This window comes from Mytilus californianus, unplaced genomic scaffold (genome assembly GCF_021869535.1).
Source record: "Mytilus californianus isolate M0D057914Y unplaced genomic scaffold, xbMytCali1.0.p SCAF_7, whole genome shotgun sequence".
Taxonomy (NCBI): domain Eukaryota; kingdom Metazoa; phylum Mollusca; class Bivalvia; order Mytilida; family Mytilidae; genus Mytilus; species Mytilus californianus.
The window spans coordinates 92958244-92978576 of record NW_026262723.1 but is presented as its reverse complement, the minus strand read 5'-3'; the positions used below and the strand labels follow the sequence as shown (position 1 = coordinate 92978576).

Genomic DNA, 20333 nt, shown 5'->3' with positions numbered 1-20333 from the left:
GAGAGTTATCTTCTCAAGAATAGATATCTTACCAACGTAAAAATATATGTCAATGTATACAACACAAGCACCGAGAACCTTTTAACTGGCACCACAATGACAAACTAGGTAAATATGTAATATGATATTCACTGATATTTTCATGATATTTTCATGATATTTTTAAAGTTTAAAGGCCATATTCAGGTCATAATAAGTCAACTGGCATGTTTTTTATAGTTTATCTGTAACAAAATATTTCTTAATACTGATAAATACATCAAAACTAAAAATTAATCATATCTATCATTCTGAAAATCTATTCACTGCAATAAAATAAACTTACTTTTTAAACACTGAGAAGTCAAATTTGAACCCCAGACATCTGATTATTTTATCATAAGGCTCTCGCAAAGCAAAATTATCTATCATCAATCCAGGCCCATCGTCCTCATCTTTGAACTGAAGGCCATATTTCTCTCCCTCCTTTACAAACTTAACTTCATCGATACTGGCTTCTAGCAATCCATCCAGGGACTTCAGCTGGTATGTGTCCAACAACGCATTATTGACAGCCCTGAAAAATTAATTGACAAAAATCACTCCCTGTAGATTGGTTTTCTTTTGTTTAACTCTAAAACAAACATTTTATTTCTGAAAAAATTAGATTATCAACAATAAAATGCAGATGTTCTTGTATCAAAGAAAGCCGACTTTATTAAGTTACAAATAATATATAAATTCAAAGTGACAGAAGTTGACTCTATTTGAGTTTGCAAAAATGTCAAACAAGAGTTTTTATTCCCAAGTATTTTTTCATTGTTTAGAGAATCAAGCCCAAGAACAAATTTACAAATATCATGATCAGGTTTACATTTGTTTAAATATCAGCTTTGATATTGACGACATCCTAAAAACAAACAAAACATACTTGCAATGGTCAATGCATTTTAGTCTGAAATGACCATTTTGACCATTTTTTAAATTTTCATTTTAATGCTCTTCAACTTCGTATTTGATTTGAACTTCCAACTGTTTAAACTTGAGCGTCACTGATGATGAGTCTTATGCAGATGAAACTCATATCTGGTGTACCAATAAATATAAACCTGGTATTTTTAATGAGTTTTTGATCTGTTGATGTCATCTGAAATGTCTGAACTAAAAAATATCATGGGTTGTTAAGAGATAAAATAATTTTCAAATACTTTTTTAGACCGTAAATCCAGTACTATTCAGACATTTCACTTGCAGACAAGTCACATTACTACACAAACTGTTCAGTATTTTAAAATTGTTTTACCCATGAAATTACAGCATAAGAACATTCTAAAAGTAGACTGAAGAGATCTTAACAGGCCTCAAGGAAAGTGTTTCAACAAAACTGAATATCCTGCTTTGACTGAAGGACTGAACAAAGGTGACTAATTCATTGTTCTGTATAAAAAATAAGGAGATGTGGTATGATTGCCAAATAGACAAACTATCCACCAATGTTAAAATGAAGTGGATGTGGTTGTTTTTAGGATGATTTCATTTCAAAATGGCAGTTTCATTTCAAAAATCAATTTAAAATGTTGTCAAAATAGTATTGTCAACACCCTATTGTTCTACATTAAAAGATTATTTTTTCCTATTGATATTTAACTGTATGTGTGAACACAACACAATCCTTTGTCAGTATCATTATATGTTTTAGGTGAGACTGAAGTACCTACCTTAGATCTCCAACATAATGAGTTGACCATGATAGCCTCACTCTGGATCTACCAACCATATGAATCAAACCCGTAGCACCATAAATTTGATCAGCAGTTTCAAAGGCAGAGTTTCCACGACCTAAAACAGATAATTTATTACAATGTAACTTGGAGGCTCCTTTTTCTGACTAATATTTTCTGCAAAAAGCTTCATTCTGTCGCTACCCTCTATGTACTAATACAGGTCACTGAAGACTACCATACCTACAGTCAGTCATCAAGCTTGTGGAGTGCCTGTCCCAAATCAGGAGCATCTAATTCAGTGGTTGTCACTTTGCTGTCTATCATATTTGTTTTTATTTATTGTTTTGTACATAAATCAGACTGTTGGTTTTCTGGTGTGAATTGTTTTACATTTGTTCATGTTGGGACTTTTTTTTGCTTGCTATGCAGTATGGGTTGTGTTCATTGTTGAAGGCTTTATGGTGACCTATAGTTGCTAACATCTACGTCATTTGGTCTCTGTTAGATAGTTGTCTTATTGGCAATTGTACCACATCTTCTTATTCTTATATTTACTCAAATCATTTGCAAAATTTAGAATGGTACTCATTCTATAAGTATGTGAATTTATATAGAAGAGTTAGTCAGTCACTCATGTCTCTGATGGATAGTTGTCTCATTGGCAATCATACCACATCTTCTTATTTTTCAACTAAAGATTTATAGTTTTCATCAAATACTAGTTTACTGTGGAATAGATTTTTATTTTAAAATATTTTTCCCTAGAATGATGCTCATATAGGTGGCTAAGAATTAAAAAAAACATATGATATAACATATTTCGTGATAAATGATCGATTTTCTCCTTTGCATGAACCAAAATTATGACCATGCCTTCTCCATGTCTGTCTCGCTATTTGTCTGCCATTACTGGACATCACAAAGTTTCCCGTAAAACTTTGACGTCATAATAGAAAACATCTGACGCCACAATGGAAAAGTGATTGTTGTATGACATCAATAATTCCAGATTTCCAAATAACAATAAGGTCTATATCCAGTGGATAAAAAGAAACCCTCTAACACTGAGGCCTTTTACATGAAAATAAGTAAACATGTTAAACAAAAACTATCCCTATCCAACATAATTTTACTTAAATTTCTCACAAATTGCATTAAATAATACTTCATAAACATACTCCTTACAACTGTAATACATAAACAACAGTTTGTCGATATAAGACCAGTATACAAATGTCCAAACATCACACATATTTTTGTTTCATCTGATGAATAGAAAAAAATTAGCATCTTTTTTAACTCCCTATTAAACTTATTATGAACTAAACGTGGGCTTAACCAATACTTTTTGAAGAATTTCCTATATTATTGATGTCTTATAATTTTATTAATAACTCTGAAATTACTAGTTTTTGTGATTTTAAACATATAAGTTGCTGTTTGGGTGTTGATTCTCCTGGCCTTATTATTTACTTCCATCAAGAATAAATGATAAATTGTTTAATTTCATTGTTTACACCTGAGTAATCTATGAATAAAAATGCAACATCAGTAAAATCATTTTGTTTTAAATTAATGAAACAGCCAAATTAATTATTCAGGAAATGTGTACATATGCTAAATATTTCAATCTTGGTACTTGAATGTAACAGGAAGGACTTTTTAAAAATTTTTATTATTATTTCTCATGGAATATCAAATTCAATTTTTTTTTATCCTCTTCCATTAACTTTTAGCAGCTCTGCTCTATTTCAAAATGTCAATTTGGTTTTTCCTATAATTTGATAAACATCAATATTTCTTTAGCATTTGAACACGCTACAAATTATTTTTGTTTCCTACGGGAATTATAACATTGGCATATACAGAGGCATCTTTATTAAATTTTGTATGCCTTGAAAATTGGCCTGCGCTGTTCTAATTAGAAAATGTAAACATGGGTGTGGAAAATTGTTTGTTTTCTGTCTTAAGTCACCAGTATCACATCACTTTCCTGCAATGAAATATCCGATAACCTTTTGACATGGTCATTATAATGAAATGGTCGCTACATTGTATTGACAAGCAGGAATCAGGATCACCGATGATCAATCATAACTTCCCAGATCTGTTAATCTTTCAAAGATTATGACAGAATCAAATATTATGGATGTAAATGTCAGTCTGAAACTGATGATAACGGAAATGAGAGCCCTGAAATATTATTTTATGATTCAGATTTCATCAAAAGAAACACTCTCTGTACACTAACTTAGTAATTCATCAAGATATAATGTGACAATTGTTGTTAATAAAGAAGACAATACTTTTCCTTAAGAGTATACACAATCACAAAACCTTAATGAGCATTGTTTCATCTATTCTGACTTCAAAATACATTATAAATGTAAAACATTTGGGCTGCGACGGCTAATTTGGGAAATTTTTAACGAACTAATGCAAATAACTGAAATTGGAACCAACAATGGCTTGTACTTTGTATACAACTCCAGTGTTAAATGGCTTGAACTTTGTATACAACTCCAGTGTTAAATGGCTTGTACTTTGTATACAACTCCAGTGTTCAATGGCTTGTACTTTGTATACAACTACAGTGTTCAATGGCTTGTACTTTGTATACAACTACAGTGTTCAATGGCTTGTACTTTGTATACAACTACAGTGTTTAATGGCTTGTACTTTGTATACAACTACAGTGTTCAATGGCTTGTACTTTGTATACAACTACAGTGTTCAATGGCTTGTACTTTGTATACAACTACAGTGTTCAATGGCTTGTACTTTGTATACAACTACAGTGTTTAATGGCTTGTACTTTGTATACAACTACAGTGTTTAATGGCTAATTTCTTTCTGTTTATTGTTTTCTTTATATAGTTTTGATTAATATTGTATGGACACATGAGAAATACCATTAAATGCTATTCAAGTTAGTTAATTTAAGATATTGAAAGATTGTTTGTTGCCCTCTATAGACATTTGTTTGTAAATTTGGTTGTGGGATTGCAGTTTCATTGCCCCTATTTCTAATTTATATATAGAGAAATCAAAGTGAGAGAACTTTAGTGAGCAAGTTTACAAACCACACATTTTGTATCAGTGAAAATGGAAACATGATTCCTAATTTGTTTTGTTTTTTTGTGGCTTAGATTTTCAAACTCATCCAAGATTTTAATTTCAATTTCTGTGACTTGACTGAAAGCATTGCTCTCCACCTATTGCAATTTATTCAAAATTCTGACCAAACTGCAATTCTTTTTATCAAACCAAACTGTTCAACTGGTCAGAATTTTTAACCAACTGCTGTAGAAAACCAGTCAGGTCATCAAAGTGCAAGGTGATAAAATAAAGAGTACTTACTATCCTATAATACTTTAATTCCACAAAGTTTTCATATACCAAATGTACTTAACAAACAAAGCAGAGAAAAAAAAATGTGTGACAGCTCATTCAGTAATTCAACCAATCCCCAAAATTAAAACAGTAGAAATATTATAAAAATATCTATTTTGGTTCTGGCATTTCACCGACTTAAAAATATCAATTATCCAAAAATGGGATGCTTTTAGAAAAAAACAAAAAGTGAAAAAAATTGTAAGATTGGATCAGCCTTCCGTGTATTAATATTATATAATCATTTGTCCTTACTCTTGGTAAAAATTGGAAGTATTTTCAGACCCATTTGGCTCAGCAAAAACATAACTTTTATATATAGTATAGTAATAACATAATCATCTTAAGTATTTACAAATCAATAATTATTGTAAAAGCACTATTATACCAATTAACTAAATGTTAATAGGTCTTAGTCTTTAAATTTTAACCTATACTTAGTCTTTATAATGTACAATTAGCATGGCTGAGTAATTGTGAAGTACCTTAATGTCTGGCGGTTAAATAGAAGAAGGAAAATTTCTCAATATTTTAGATAGAATCTGTACTCTCTCTGAAGAAGGAACTAAAACTTGTAATAATTATGTTTGGTCAAGCGTATATATTCATGTTAGTTTTTCCGCTGATTTATATCTGTAATAAATGTCAACTGAATTAAATGATTTGCCATAACTCTTCCTTTCCGTGTAATATTACATTAGCAAATTGAGTAGAACAACAGAATAAACAAGACAAGTTGTCCAATAATAGGTTAATGATGTTTTATTGAGTTTATATAAGATTCATGTACGCCTCTTATTCATGTACTTTACATTAAAACAAAAACTTGAATTAATGTAAGGACAGTGCATTAATGGACATTTCTATCATAAATCTGCATTTTTCTAAATTGTAAATAGTACCCAAGGCAACATATTGTGAAAAGCCTATGTAAATAACGTATGGTGATCAAGTTAATATGAATGTTAAATGATAAAAATCTTTGATATTTAATATCAATAAGAATTGACACAAAAAATATTTCATTTGAAATGGTGTAGAAATACTGGAAATTTTACAGTTATTTGAGTAACCCAAGTCAGGGATATCATTGTTGGTACTCCCTTTCAATCTATAACACTTTAGGAATTGGGTATTGGTGTCAGAACTCTAGTATCTGTTCTATAAATGAACATCTTTCTTTGAAATTTGATCAAGATAATTTTTTTCTTGAAGGGCCAGTTGAATTGTTGAAAATATATCTTCAGGACTGTTTGATTAACTGGAAAAGGGAAAGACTTCATAAAGCCCTAACACTGCCCCTATTTCAAACAGGGATTTAATGGTCATTATCACAATGTATCAAGTTTAAAACAATGACTAGATAGGATATAGGTCTATAGCAAAAAAATAACATATCAGCATTATTTATATGATACACAATTATCATTAATTTCAATTTTCCACCAATTAAAAGTAAACCGGACTTATTTTTATACAACTCTATAGGTTTTTGAGAACTGGAAACATAATAATAGTGCTTACATCTTCATACTGATCTTTGCAAATATATAGCTTGACGAACCCTGTTTTCCATGTTTCCTAGTCCTAAATGTGGTTGAAATTGGCACTCATGCCACATCTTCTTATATCTATATATGTTGTTAAATTTTGACAAAATTTCAATATCTATAAATGTCATTGCTTCAGAAGAAAAGTTAGACAAAAATCACTTATGCATCTATGAAGCCTGTTTGTTGACCTCTAATTGTCTAATTTTGGAGAACCTCTGTTGTTGGGTTGCTGTCTCATTGATGTTTTACCTACATCTCTTTTCCCCCCAGTAATTTTCACACTGCAGTGTCATGAACAATGCAGAACTTGTCCAATACCCAAAGTAAAATAAGTCCCAAACAAAAGATTTGAAGGATGTTTCTTTAAGTTTTACCATTAAAATTCTTGGTGAAATAGTATTTTTTATAAAATTCTTAAGTGAAGTCATACTTTAGTAATAAGTGCTTATGATTGTGACCAAATTTAGTGGAATCTGACATAAAAAGTCCATATATTTGTAATTCAATTTTAGTAGTGAAAATATTATTAACTGTAAATTTAAGCACTGCACAAATTAACAACTTAGAAAATTGGATTCAGCTACCATAAAATCCCCAACACGGAAATGAAAGTTAAAGATAAGAAGTGATGAGCCATTCAGTTTACATACATATATGATGTATGAAGACTTTGCCAGAAATTCTTTTAAAAATCAATGTTTCTGCTTAAAAGTACATTTAGGTTTAATTTTCCTTCACTTCCTACGGTAGTGTCATTCCAGTTACTTGTTAATTGTATACTGTAAATTCAGAAATTATTGCGAGGTTTTTATTAATGTGAATAATGCGACTGTGTGAGTATCGCAATAATAAGAACTCGCATTTTGATTTTTGATACATATATTTGTATGCAGATTTTCCTGAAATCGCAATAATTAATCTCGCATTTTTGTCCATTCTCCAAAAATCGCAATAATAAATGCACGCAATAATTTCTGAATTTATAGTAATAATAGATCCTTAAACTTCTGAACTTGGGACAGATTTCTTTCTTCTATAAAATCATTATACAATCTGAAGTTTATAAAAGAGAAGTCAGATATGGAGAAGGCTTGGTAATATTGAGAAGTCAGACATAGAGATGGCTTGGTAATATTCAGAAGTCAGACATAGAGATGGCTTTGTAATATTGAGAAGTCAGACATGGAGAAGGCTTGGTAATATTGAGAAGTCAGACATGGAGAAGGCTTGGTAATATTGAGAAGTGAGCCATGGTGAAGGCTTGGTAATATTGAGAAGTCAGACATGGAGAAGGCTTGGTAATATTGAGAAGCCAGACATGGAGAAGTCTTGGTAATATTGAGAAGTCAGATATGACGAGGCTTAGTAATATTGAGAAGTCAGACATGAAGAAGGATTGGTAATATTGAGAAATCAGACATGGAGAAGGATTGGTAATATTGAGAAGTCAGACATGGAGAAGGCTTGGTAATATTGAGAAGTCAGACATGGAGAAGGCTTGGTAATATTGAGAAGTGAGCCATGGTGAAGGCTTGGTAATATTGAGAAGTCAGACATGGTGAAGGCTTGGTAATATTGAGAAGTCAGACATGGAGAAGGCTTGGTAATATTGAGAAGTCAGACATGGAGAAGGCTTGGTAATATTGAGAAGTCAGACATGGAGAAGGCTTGGTAATATTGAGAAGTCAGACATGGTGAAGGCTTGGTAATATTGAGAAGTCAGACAAGGAGAAGGCTTGGTAATATTGAGAAGTGAGACATGACGAAGGCTTGGTAATAACTGAATCATTGAACATTGATAAGGTAATGGATATTTTCAATGAATCCAATTAATTACACACTTTTCACTTTTTACTGATAAAAGACATTATTAAGAATTGTAATTTCCTGTGAAAGTTTGTATCAGACTTCATCTTTGTATAACGAGACAGAGAAATGTCGTCAGAAGTTAATAAATGAACTAAATAACAAGGTGCATTATACTATTACGGCATAAAACAGTAAACATTATAAGGGATAAGAATTGCACTCAATATTTTCTTTCTAGAATTGATCTCTCAAATCCTATGTCATAATACTTAAAATTGTTCATAGCATATGAAGTCATACGTTGAATTTTGAATTATGTGTTTTTATTATTGCAGAAATTTTGAAATATGTATTTTATTATTGCAGAAAAAGGTATCAATTCATTCAAAATGTAAGACATACAGAAATCAAGTTAGTTCCATTCTTTTAACAAGGTCTGTTCTTATTTTCCATATTTTGTTAGTAAAGAAAAGAGCAAATTAAACTGTCAAACTCTTGATTTTAAAAGAATTTTTTTTCTCCAACAATCAGAATTTTTTTTTGCAGAATACAAAGAAAAAACTTTATCAAAATTTAATGAACAATAAATACTGTACATTATAGTCATTAAATCTTGTGAGACATTCTGTTGGGCCACAATACATTACAAGAATGTGTCCATAGTACAAGGAATTGCCCAACTCACACTATAATTTTTTTATGTTCAGTGGACCGTGAAATTGGGGTCAAAACTCTAATTTGGCATTAAAATTAGAAAGATCATATCATAGGGTACATTTGCACTAAGTTTCAAGTTGATTGGACTTGAACTTCATCAAAAACTACCTTGCCCAAAAACTTTAACCTGAAGCGGGACAGACGGACGGATGAACGATCGGACGCACAGACCAAAAAACATAATGCCCCTAGGTAGGGCATAAAAATAAATACAATTTGTTTTGTGCAAAGAAACATTTGAGTTAAAATTTCATAAATATGAGAGTTAACTTTATATAACATCTACCTATAGACAGACGTCTACAATAACAAAAATGTTGGTTGTATTAAAATTAAAGGCTTCATAATTTTGCAGATATGTGTCAACATTCATCAACATAAAAGCCAAAACATTAAAGGATAAAATGCTGTGTAAATTAATAAACAGTACCTAGAGATGAGCTTATATCACAATCCTACGATTGTATATTTAATGAACGTTCAAGTATGTCACATCAAAAAACCTTCAGGGACAACTATTCCAAGCATGGTTACCATTTTGTAATGAATTAGACATTCTTCATATTTATGACTCACTGGCTTAAAACTAATAACAAGTTATTATAGGAGCTGTTCACACCTTCTTAGTGCCATCTCTAGGATATAGTCTTTATGTGCTGATGCGGCGTAAAGCAATCACCAATCAATCAATCAATCTTAGTGCCAAAAACCATAACCAAGAAAAAAAGCCATTCAGATCCTCTGTTGATTAAATCACCAGCATTGCTATACCAATTTTTTTTTGTGAGTTCCCTTTTCAAGTAAACATTATAAAATTTAATGCAGTATGGGTAATAATTTGAAAAGTATAGACCAAACCCTTGTGATTGGTTGAAAATAACCGAAACAATGAATATTTCCCCAATGACCTACTCTTATTTCTATTTTGGTGTATTAACAATGAATTACCCATAATTCCTCTTTGAAACACTTAGTTGTCAACATGGTAAATGATGTTATTCTGTCAACTATTTATAAAGTTTACCAAAGGAAAGAGTCCAAGACAATTCAAATGTTTAATGTGTTAGTACATTACTACCTTATAATAATTATCTTACCAAGAATAAGGACATTTTTCCCTTCATAGTCATCAGGGTTTATGGACATTGTCTCATATCCTTCTGCATAGTCAATACCTGTTAAATCTGGAATGTTAGGAACCCATAATCCAGTAGCTATTATAAGCACTCTGTAATACAAATAAGGAAGAATCACAATTTGCAGCTACAGTAACTGTTAAGCTATGATTTAATTTCACAATTTTCCCTCAGCAACTGACATACAATAACGATGCAATTTTTTTTTTATGTACTATAAATAAACCTAGATTATTTATCACTGTTCAAGCATAATGATACTTAAAACTGTACTCCTAAAACATTTCTTGTTACTGGTCTGATAGTGAATTTATATTGCTATAATTGTTCTTTTGACAGAAACAAGGTATTGTGTCTGTGACTTTTGACACTCTGACCAAAATTCTACAGGGGGCTAGTTCTTTCCAATGGGCCTTCTCAGGCTAAGTTTGGTGAATGTTATATATCTGGTTCAAAAGATATAACCCTGAAACCAAAATTTTGCCTAAATGTCAGTATATCAATTGCTGGTGTGACCTTGACTTTTACCTAGAGGCCTTTAAATCCATTGAGGTTGTTGTCTTCATCCAATGGGCATTATCACACTAAGTTTATTAGAAGTTAAACAATTCATTCAAAAGATGATGATTTGTTGACCCCAAAATCAATAGGGGTGTTTCTCATCCAAGTTTGGTAAAAGTAAGAGATATCGTTCAAAAGATAACATCTTGAAACCAAAAGTTTGCTGAAATTTCAGGCTATCTTTAGCTGCTGTGTCCTTGACCTTTGTCCCAAAAATCAATAAGTAAAATTGAGAATGGAAATGGGGAATATGTCAAAGAGACAACAACCCGGCCAAAGAGCAGATAACAGCCGAAGGCCACCAATGGGTCTTCAACGCAGCGAGAAAATCCCGCACCTGGTGGTGGTCCTCAGCTGGCCCCTAAATAAAAATGTGAACTAGTTCAGTGAAAATGGACGTCATACTAAACTCCAAAACAAATAAATGAACTAAAAATTAAACTAGAGGCTCTCAAGAGCCTGTGTCGCTCACCTGTAATTACTGATGCTTTGGAAATTATGTAAAATAAGGTTAAAATCATAATTAATAGTATTAGATATTAGATATTATAATGATATCTAAGATAATAACGAAAAACTGTAAAATTTCTGTAAAATTACTAACTCAGGGGCAGCAACCCAACAACAGGTTGTCGGATTCGTCTGAAAATTTCAGGGCAGATAAATCTAAATCTGATGAACATTTTTGCCACCTGTCAGATTTGCTCTAAATGCTTTAATTTCAGAGATATAAACCAAAAACTGCATTTTACCCCTATGTTCTATTTTTAACCAAGTCATCCATGATGGTTGGAAGGCGGGGTCATCGGACAAATTTTTTAAACTAGATACCCTAATAATGATTATGGCCAAGTATGGTTAAATTTGTCTCAGTAGTTTCAGAGAAGAAGATTTTTGTAAAAGATTACAAAAATTTACGAAAAATTGTTAAAAATTGACTATAAAGGGCAATAACTCCTAAAGGGGTCGACTGACAATTTTGGTCATCCAACTTATTTTTAGATCAAACTTTGCTGAACATTATTGCTGTTTACAGTTTATCTCTATCTATAATAATATTCAAGATAATAACCAAAAACTGCAAAATTTCCTTAAAATTACCAATTCAGGGGCAGCAACCCAACAACAGGTTGTCAGATTTGTCTGAAAATTTCAGGGCAGATAGATCTTGACCTGATAATCAGTTTTACTCCAGTCAGATTTACTCTAAATGCTTTGGTTTCAGAGATATAAGCCAAAATCTACATTTTACCCCTATGTTCTATTTTTAGCCATGTCCGCCATCTTGGTTGGTTGGTGGGGTCATTGGACACATTTTTTAAACTAGATACCCTAATGATGATTGTGGCCAAGTTTGGCCCAGTGGTTTCAGAGGAGAAGATTTTTGTAAAAAGCTAACGAGGACTGACGACGATGACGACGACGGACGACGGACGCCAAGTGATGAGAAAAGGCCTTTTTTCATGTACAGGGACATTATCAAACAAATTATTTTAATGGCTAAAAACATAATTTGTTTCTGGAAAATTATATCGATGCACAGCATCCAGATAGCATTCATAATTATTAAAACAACTTTGTTTTTACATCTTGACAAAAAACATTGCTAATGCTTACAGTTGTAATTAATACTTACGAACACTTATATCTGTTGTTATTCTGGTCATCAAATTCATACATGTATCCATGTTTTGCAAATGTTCTATCACTTTTATATTTTATAATATTTCGGACATTTGTATTATACTGTACATTTATATTTAGTTTATTTGTGTAATCGTCTAAATATTTCAGAAGGACATCTGCATGTGGGAACATTTCTTTTGAGTAATGTCGGAAGAGCAAAGATTCATCATTACTCAAAAGAGAGTTCCAGTCATGGCGGAGGTTGAACTCTTTATTAGTTTTTCCTGTGTGTCTTTTATTAATACTGATGAGTGTTCGATGGCGAGGATAAGTCGAATAAAAACTACCTGAAAGAAGAAAGAAAAAAATCATAATTTTTATCCAGCTAATAAGATTCAAGCTTCACTCTGAACTTCCCACAACATTATTTTGTGGATTTAAAAAAAAAAAACTCTTACACAAAAATCATTGATACTTATTCAGATGAGTTGTATTTTATTATTTAAAGATGAAGGTGAAGTTTTTATTAAGTTGTTACTGTCAATAATTATTTTGATTTGACACAGAAACAATTCAATAATTAAGTCAAACAATCTATCAATTGAAGGAGTAAGATGGCCATCTTATAACTGTCCCACAATAAATACTTATGTCATTGTATGACAGTCAAGGACAGTCAAGGACAGAGGTCGTCATGGATCTGAGTATAACAATATCTTAGTTACCGAACTCCATGATCATACATGAAAAAGAATAAAATTATTCTGACCAGACAGAAATGGCAGCCATGATAAATACCAGTCACTATTATTATAGAAATTACTAACAAATATCAAAAGGTTATCTATCAGTTTGCAAATAAGTCTAGAATATAGTCTTATTTCTGTAACTTATAGAAAAAGCAATCTCTTTCTAAATAGCAATGTAATCTACTTTAATAGTATTCTTGTACTTTCTACCATCATAGAAGAAAATCCATCAATACTGGTAGTACTTTATCATTGAGATTTATTCTAAATTATGTACTTTTACCACTGTAGTACTGGAATCATTATTATTTGTCAGATACCAATTTTCGTGGATTTTATGAACCACAAATTCAAATGTTCCAACAAAATATAAAATTTTTCTATGAGGTTGTTTGCAGGCTTTAGCAAAACCAAAGTATAAAAAAATTTACAAATAAAAGTGTATTAAATGTAAATTTATGCTGTCAGTTTTTTGCCTTCATTTATATAATAAGATGAATATCTGTAGCTGTAAAAGTAAGATTGATGACAGAAAAAAATACAAATAGTATACATCTATCACAATTTAAGTGTAGATGCATTTTCTGTTTTTTTATTTTAAAGTACAGGAAATATCATTTTACGTTGATTGTATATATAGAAATCATTCCAACTATATATGTCTCATGTCTTATTAACCAATCAGAGAGTCTAGTATTCCTAACATATATATTCATGTCTTTATATTAACCAATCAATGAGTTTAGTATTCATACTATATATGCTAATGTCTTATTAACCAATCAAAGAGTTTAGCATTCCTACCATATATACTCATGTCTTATCAACCAATCACAGTGTTGTATTCCTACCATATAAACCCTATGTCTTGTTAACCAATCAGAGAGTCTATTATTGTAACTTTGTCATAAGATAGGAATATCCTTTACTTGCAAGGGTAAAACTTTGTGCTCTCAGGGGGTTCATGCGTATATATATTGGTGAGTTTGGTAGCTTCTATGGGCCATTCAGATATCCTCTGTAACAAAGATACCTTGAGTATGGTTTTATAAATCTCTGCTGATATCTTTTATTGCAATATATTCATAAAATCGAAAGTAAGACTAAAAGAAGAGATTGATTTGATAAAAAAATGTCCATCAGTAAATACTTGACGGTTTGTGTTAATTTATAGCGTCCATCAGTAAATACTTGACGGTTTGTGTTTATTTATAGTGTCCATCAGTAAATACTTGACAGATTGTGTTTATTGATAGTATATTTTGAAATTTTGGAAAAGATTTAATATCATCTATGCCCCGAATATTTGATGCTGTCATAACCCCAAAAAGCTAAGTAATATTTAAGTATTTACAAAAGCAGCTTAGGTAAAAGGAGTAACCTTGCTGTGTACTAAAAACAGGAAAATAGGTGAGGGGGAGGTAATGGCTAGAGCCTGCTTAAAATTAAGAAGGATAGCTTTTGATGAGAGTTGCTCACTCTGGGAAGGAGAATTTCTAACACACAACCCTGAAAATTGAATTTTGGCGCTATAAGGCAATTTATAATGCACTGTTTATTCCAATACACAATTAGCACCCTTGAGTACAGACCCCATAAAATAAATCAAAAGGGATGCAATCACTGCTTCTAAATGTAGCAAATGGACAATTGACATGAAATTATTAATGGAGTTGAACAGTAGTCTAGCAGGAAAATAAGTTACATATCTGGCTAGGTTCACAGGGCTCAGGGGAACAAAAGCAACGTTCATTCTTCTACAGAATTCAGTATAAGTTATAAATAGATCTGATTTGTCTTTTGGTAGACTCAGCATAAGTATGACTTCTAAAGTTAACCACAATACTACCTGGTATTGTCACCTCCCTGGATACCATTTTTGGTTTTTTTTAATACTCAGAGCTATCCATTATTTATATGAAAGCATACATTCATTTGGTCTTTGGTGACTAGATGTCTCATTGGCAACATAATATATCTTATTTTTATACATACAAGTATTTGTCTTTTTGACAAGTTGTTTTTGCTATGACAACTAATTGCTTTATTTACATAATTTGATAAATTGATATGCTTGGAAACTTATTTCAATAGTTTTTGTATTTTAAAAAAAGGAAAACTGTAGTACATCACTAGGATTCATTTGGTTTTGAAGGCTTTAGATATTTATCACTAACTACTCATGGTAGAGGTGGTCTACATAAATTCAAAGTTCAATTAGTTATTTCCATTTGAAGCTTAACTCTCTGTGAAGCAACTTTTTATGTTTCATTTGTTCTTGAGAGTAAATAATACAACAGACCTCTCATATACTGACAATTTATTATATATATGAATTAAACCTGATTATTCTCTCAAAAGAACCAATTTATATAAAACAAGAATGTGTCCACAGTACACGGATACCCCATCAAAAAATACCTTGACCAAAAACTTTAACCTGGAGCGGGACAGACGGACGAAAGGACGGACGAACGTCTGACAACGGACGAAATAACGGACACACAAAAAATATGTGGGGTAAAAGTTAATAGGACAGTAACACAACAACAAAAAAAGAAACACTAGAATTAATATACCTTAATGAATACCATGCTTCAAAGTCATGTGTCAAGCTCTTACTGGTGCTGAATTTATATAAGTAATGCAATAAGACCACATTTAATTGTCCAGCATGTGACTTGTACAGACTTTAAAACTATCACTCTACCTGATATCCAATATTTCCCAAGTACTTACATTTACAAATAAATTATGTATGGCTGTCACAGACCGCTACAATAATGAGAATAAGAATAATTGAATGTATCTAGGAAACAAAATATGAAGATATGAAAGATTAAATAACTGCATCCAGATTATAAAGCAAATTCAGTGCTGAAATTTATATTGCGTTTGGTCTATGCAATTTGCTAAAGACACCTGGTTTGCAGAAACTGAGAATTGCAATAGGATTAGGATTAAGTAATTGAACACTCAGAAAAAACGATGTATACTCCCAAGTTATACAAAAAATTAAAATTAATTGACTCGTGCAAGAATCTACACAATTACAAATTTTCAATAAAGGTGTTTTAACATCATCATCATTGTATTCCCTGCCAATTATTTCAAATCAAAAGCAAATAAATTTAGCAACATTTTTTTGGTGACCAGTCAGCAGTCTCAGGTTCACGTATTCCTTTTCTTTTTTTAAAAGAAAGCAACTTGTTTTAATTACTAGTATTATTATCTAAGCATGCTTATGGCCATGGGTAACTTGTTCTTTTTGTGAACTATCACAACATTTTTAATATCAATTATTAGAAAAGATTTATCATCAAAGACATTTACCCAAAGGACAAATCTTACATACCTATTTAATTATTGTATGATAATGTAAAATTACAAAATTTATACTCAAGGGAAATGCTAAATAAAGAAGATTATTACTTATAGCAAACCTCAAGGATCAAGGTACATTTATATTATCATAATCTCCCAAGGGAATAAGCTTAATTACTGTTTTATTTAATGTATGTTATTCTTATTGCATTTTCTAATATAATATTATTCTTTATATATTACATATTCATTAATTTTCCTATTATCTATAAAGACAGAAGAAAAGGCTTATATTAATCTTCCCCTACAGCCTTATCTAATTAAATTGAATAACAAAATCATGTATGTAGGATAATAATCATACATGTAAATCATCTCAAAAAGTTATTTTCCAATAATAAAATCAACCTTTATTACAGTTAATAACATTTTGATTACATTTAATAAATTTCTGTCTGTATGACCACTTATGATCATGGCAATGAATATTAACTGAGAAATCATCAATGTGTTTTATAAGAAGGACAGTTAAATAAGTCCCTGTCATGAACATTGACGAAGCTAATTGTTTAGGTTTAAAATGATAGTCATGAATTCTATAAAAGCTGGATGAAGATGCCATTACAGACTCATCATATCTGATTATAAAATAAGGAAATCATGATGGATTTATATTGTTATCTAACATTGATTTTCATCCTCTCTTTGTAATTAGTTTTAACCACCAATAAAATAGTAGAATGGTGAAAGTCTGCTTTTTTTTAACCCACCCAAGTAACTTTAGTCTTCTTTAGATGAGTAAAAGATACAAGGAATACAATTCATGTTCTCAGACGTAACTGCTGTAAAAGGACATCAGCCTTAATGTAAAATTAATTAACAGAGATAAAACATAATGTAGGATCTATCAGAACTTCTTAATGTAATCATTTTATTAGCATGATAACATTACAGGGCACCAGATACAAATCTGAGTGAAATGCATTGTGGGAAATGTTATCATAATAGTATGATCACATCCTTCCCATGTTGATTATTGCACATAAAAGTTTTGAAAGACCATTTGTCTTCAGGCATACAAAGCATATCAACTTATTCTATTCCAACTTTAGAAATGTGAAAAAAGTTACTTTTTACTTGCCTTAGCCTCCTGCACAATACACAGATATTTCGCCAAAATAAGAGTTGACATCATAACTGAAAAGTATTGCTTGCTTCAGTGATTATGACTTATTCTATGTTGAAAGTCTTTAAGATAAAGGTGTTATTGTTTAGTAAGCCAGACATGCTTTTTGTCCTCGAACTACTCAACAGTGGCCCTCAATTCAAAAGAGTTGGAAGGTCAAATCCATTAAGAAGTTGAAGAGTGTTGGAAACCCCCCAAAAGTGCCATTCAACTTATTTTTGTAGTTTGTTCTAATATTGTGTTGTTACACACCACTGTGCAAGGTAAGGGAAGGATTGTTCTCTCATAAAAATGTATAAGTCCCCACCACATTGTTCTTGTGCCAGTCCCAATTCAGGTTGCTGTCTGTCTTACTTGCGTTCTGTTTGTTGTTTTTGGCATTAATCAGGACAATGGCTTTCTCTTTTTAATTATTTCATTTGGACAGGAGAGATAATTTTGCACATATCATTTTGGCATGCCAGTCCTTGATACAGGAAAGCCAATAAAAAATTACATAGATAAGGTACACTATATCAACTAATATATATTTCAAAGAATCCTTGAAATTGATATGAATTTAAATAGTTGAATAATGATGATAACACTAAGGGATTTTAAGTTCCAGTGCCACTAGTTAAAATAATTCATAACAACACTGAAAAAATAAGTAGAAAGGTTCCTGAACATTTCAAATGCAATCGTAAAATACTTTGAATCTTGATGTCATATATTTCCATTATAGAATTTTAAGCCTTATCTGGAAAAACCTGAATTAGGTTTTAGGCCATACTAACATTATTTTTTTATATACCCATCCCCCTGTCTCGATCAAAGATTTTTTCCCTTCATATACATATTTCATATAAATATTTCTAAAAATTTCAAGGTAATTTTAATGAAAATAAAAATCAGATAAAATTCTTCCTCTATCCCTATATCTTTTTTAAGGAGGATGAGATTTTAAACCTAAAAGTTACATGGTCTAATCTAATATTTTTCAGTTCAATCTGCAGTATTAATTGAATTCAATGATTCATTAATTTAAGACATCTATTTACATATAAATTACTGTTAAACACTATATCCCTAATTAAACATAAAGTTGTTATCAAACAGCTCTTTCAGAAGTGTAAACCCATTTCATTACTTTTAGTGTATTTACCCAAACATTATATTTGCTTTGTTTCATCCTAAAGATTTTAATTTAAATGATAACTCTTTGCCTGATCTGTTTCCGCCAACTCAAAATAAATTACAACATTGATTGACATGACTGTTTCACAGAAGATGAGTTAAGAGATAGTTTGACAAATTTCCGTAAGATTTGATCTTGGAAATGATTAGTTTTTACAACTTCCACAACGTTTTCACCAAATAAAGATACACCACTATCATGATACAGTAATGACCTAAGTTAATTGAATTTAGATGTAATTTGCAGATTCTGACAATCTTTTAGCAGGACATTAGAGCTCGGCTGATGTAAGAAACAGTGATAAAAACAGGTTATATCAGACAAATAAAAAATAAACTAATTCCGCCTCAAACATCACATATTCCATGAATATATTTTCCTCTAAAAACCTAGACATAAATGCATTACCTAATCAGACATATTTAAATCAAGTTTTTAAAGAAAGTCATTAGATCCACAAGCCTAATAAAAATGATATTCAATTCATGGATTATTCAAGAATTAAATACACTTTTCTTGTATTTTCTATGTATAAAACAATAGGCTCTGAAGAGCCTGTGTGGCTCACCTGTATATTTGTGCTTCTTCAGCAATGTTCACTCTACAACATTGTAGACTAGAATATATTTCATGACTAACATCTCTTTTTTGTTGATCTTGTATTGCTGGTCATTTTTATGTGTGTTTTTCACTCTTTGCAAAAAACACAAAAAATGGTAAAAATTATTATTCCAGGGCAGTAACTTCTATAAGAAGTGGACTAACAATTTTGGCTCTGATGACTTAATAGTTGATCCTGTCTTACTGGTCATTTTTACCCTTACAGTTTGAATCTATCTTCTATAGTTTTTGCATAAATTCAAAAAAAGTGTAAAAATCATTATTCAAGGGCAGTAACTCATAAAAGATGTGGACTGACAATTTTGGCTCTGATGACTTAATAGTTGATCCTGTCTTGTTGGTCATTTTTACCCTTACAGGTTCAATCTATCTTCTATTGATTTGACCTTTAATGCAAAAAAGTGTAAAAATCTTCACTTAAGGGCAATACCCCTATAAGCCATCAACTTACAATTTCACCTATGTTGACCTATTTGTACGTCTTGTCTTGCTGTTCATTTTTACCCTTACAGTTTCAATCTATCTTTTATAGATTTTGCCTAAAATGCAAAAAAGCGTAAAAATTGTCAACTTATAATTTCAGCTATGTTGACCTATTTGTAGGTCTTGTCTTGCTGATCATTTTTGATTTCTAAAGTTTCTATCTTTCTATTATAATGATAGTTTTCAAGAGAATAGGCAAAAACACAAAGTACACCAGAATAAAACTCTGTTATGAATTTAATAAGGAATATATAAATTGGCCAGGAGAGATAATTTTGCACAAATGTGTACAATC

General features: G+C 31.1%; 1 protein-coding gene across 19 annotated transcripts in view; it reads right to left on the bottom strand.

Annotated features, from left to right (window-relative positions):
• The window catches only part of LOC127708668 (FAD-dependent oxidoreductase domain-containing protein 2-like), a 74067-nt gene that overhangs the window by 10748 nt on the left and 42986 nt on the right, over positions 1–20333 (bottom strand). For all 19 annotated transcript variants that reach the window (XM_052213752.1, XM_052213769.1, XM_052213753.1 and 16 more), the window contains 4 exons: positions 12509–12845; positions 10273–10403; positions 1698–1818; positions 326–556 (listed from right to left, as the gene is read on the bottom strand). In XM_052213752.1, coding sequence (XP_052069712.1) covers positions 326–556; positions 1698–1818; positions 10273–10403; positions 12509–12845 — 820 coding nt within the window. The remainder of the gene's footprint in view (positions 1–325; positions 557–1697; positions 1819–10272; positions 10404–12508; positions 12846–20333) is intronic.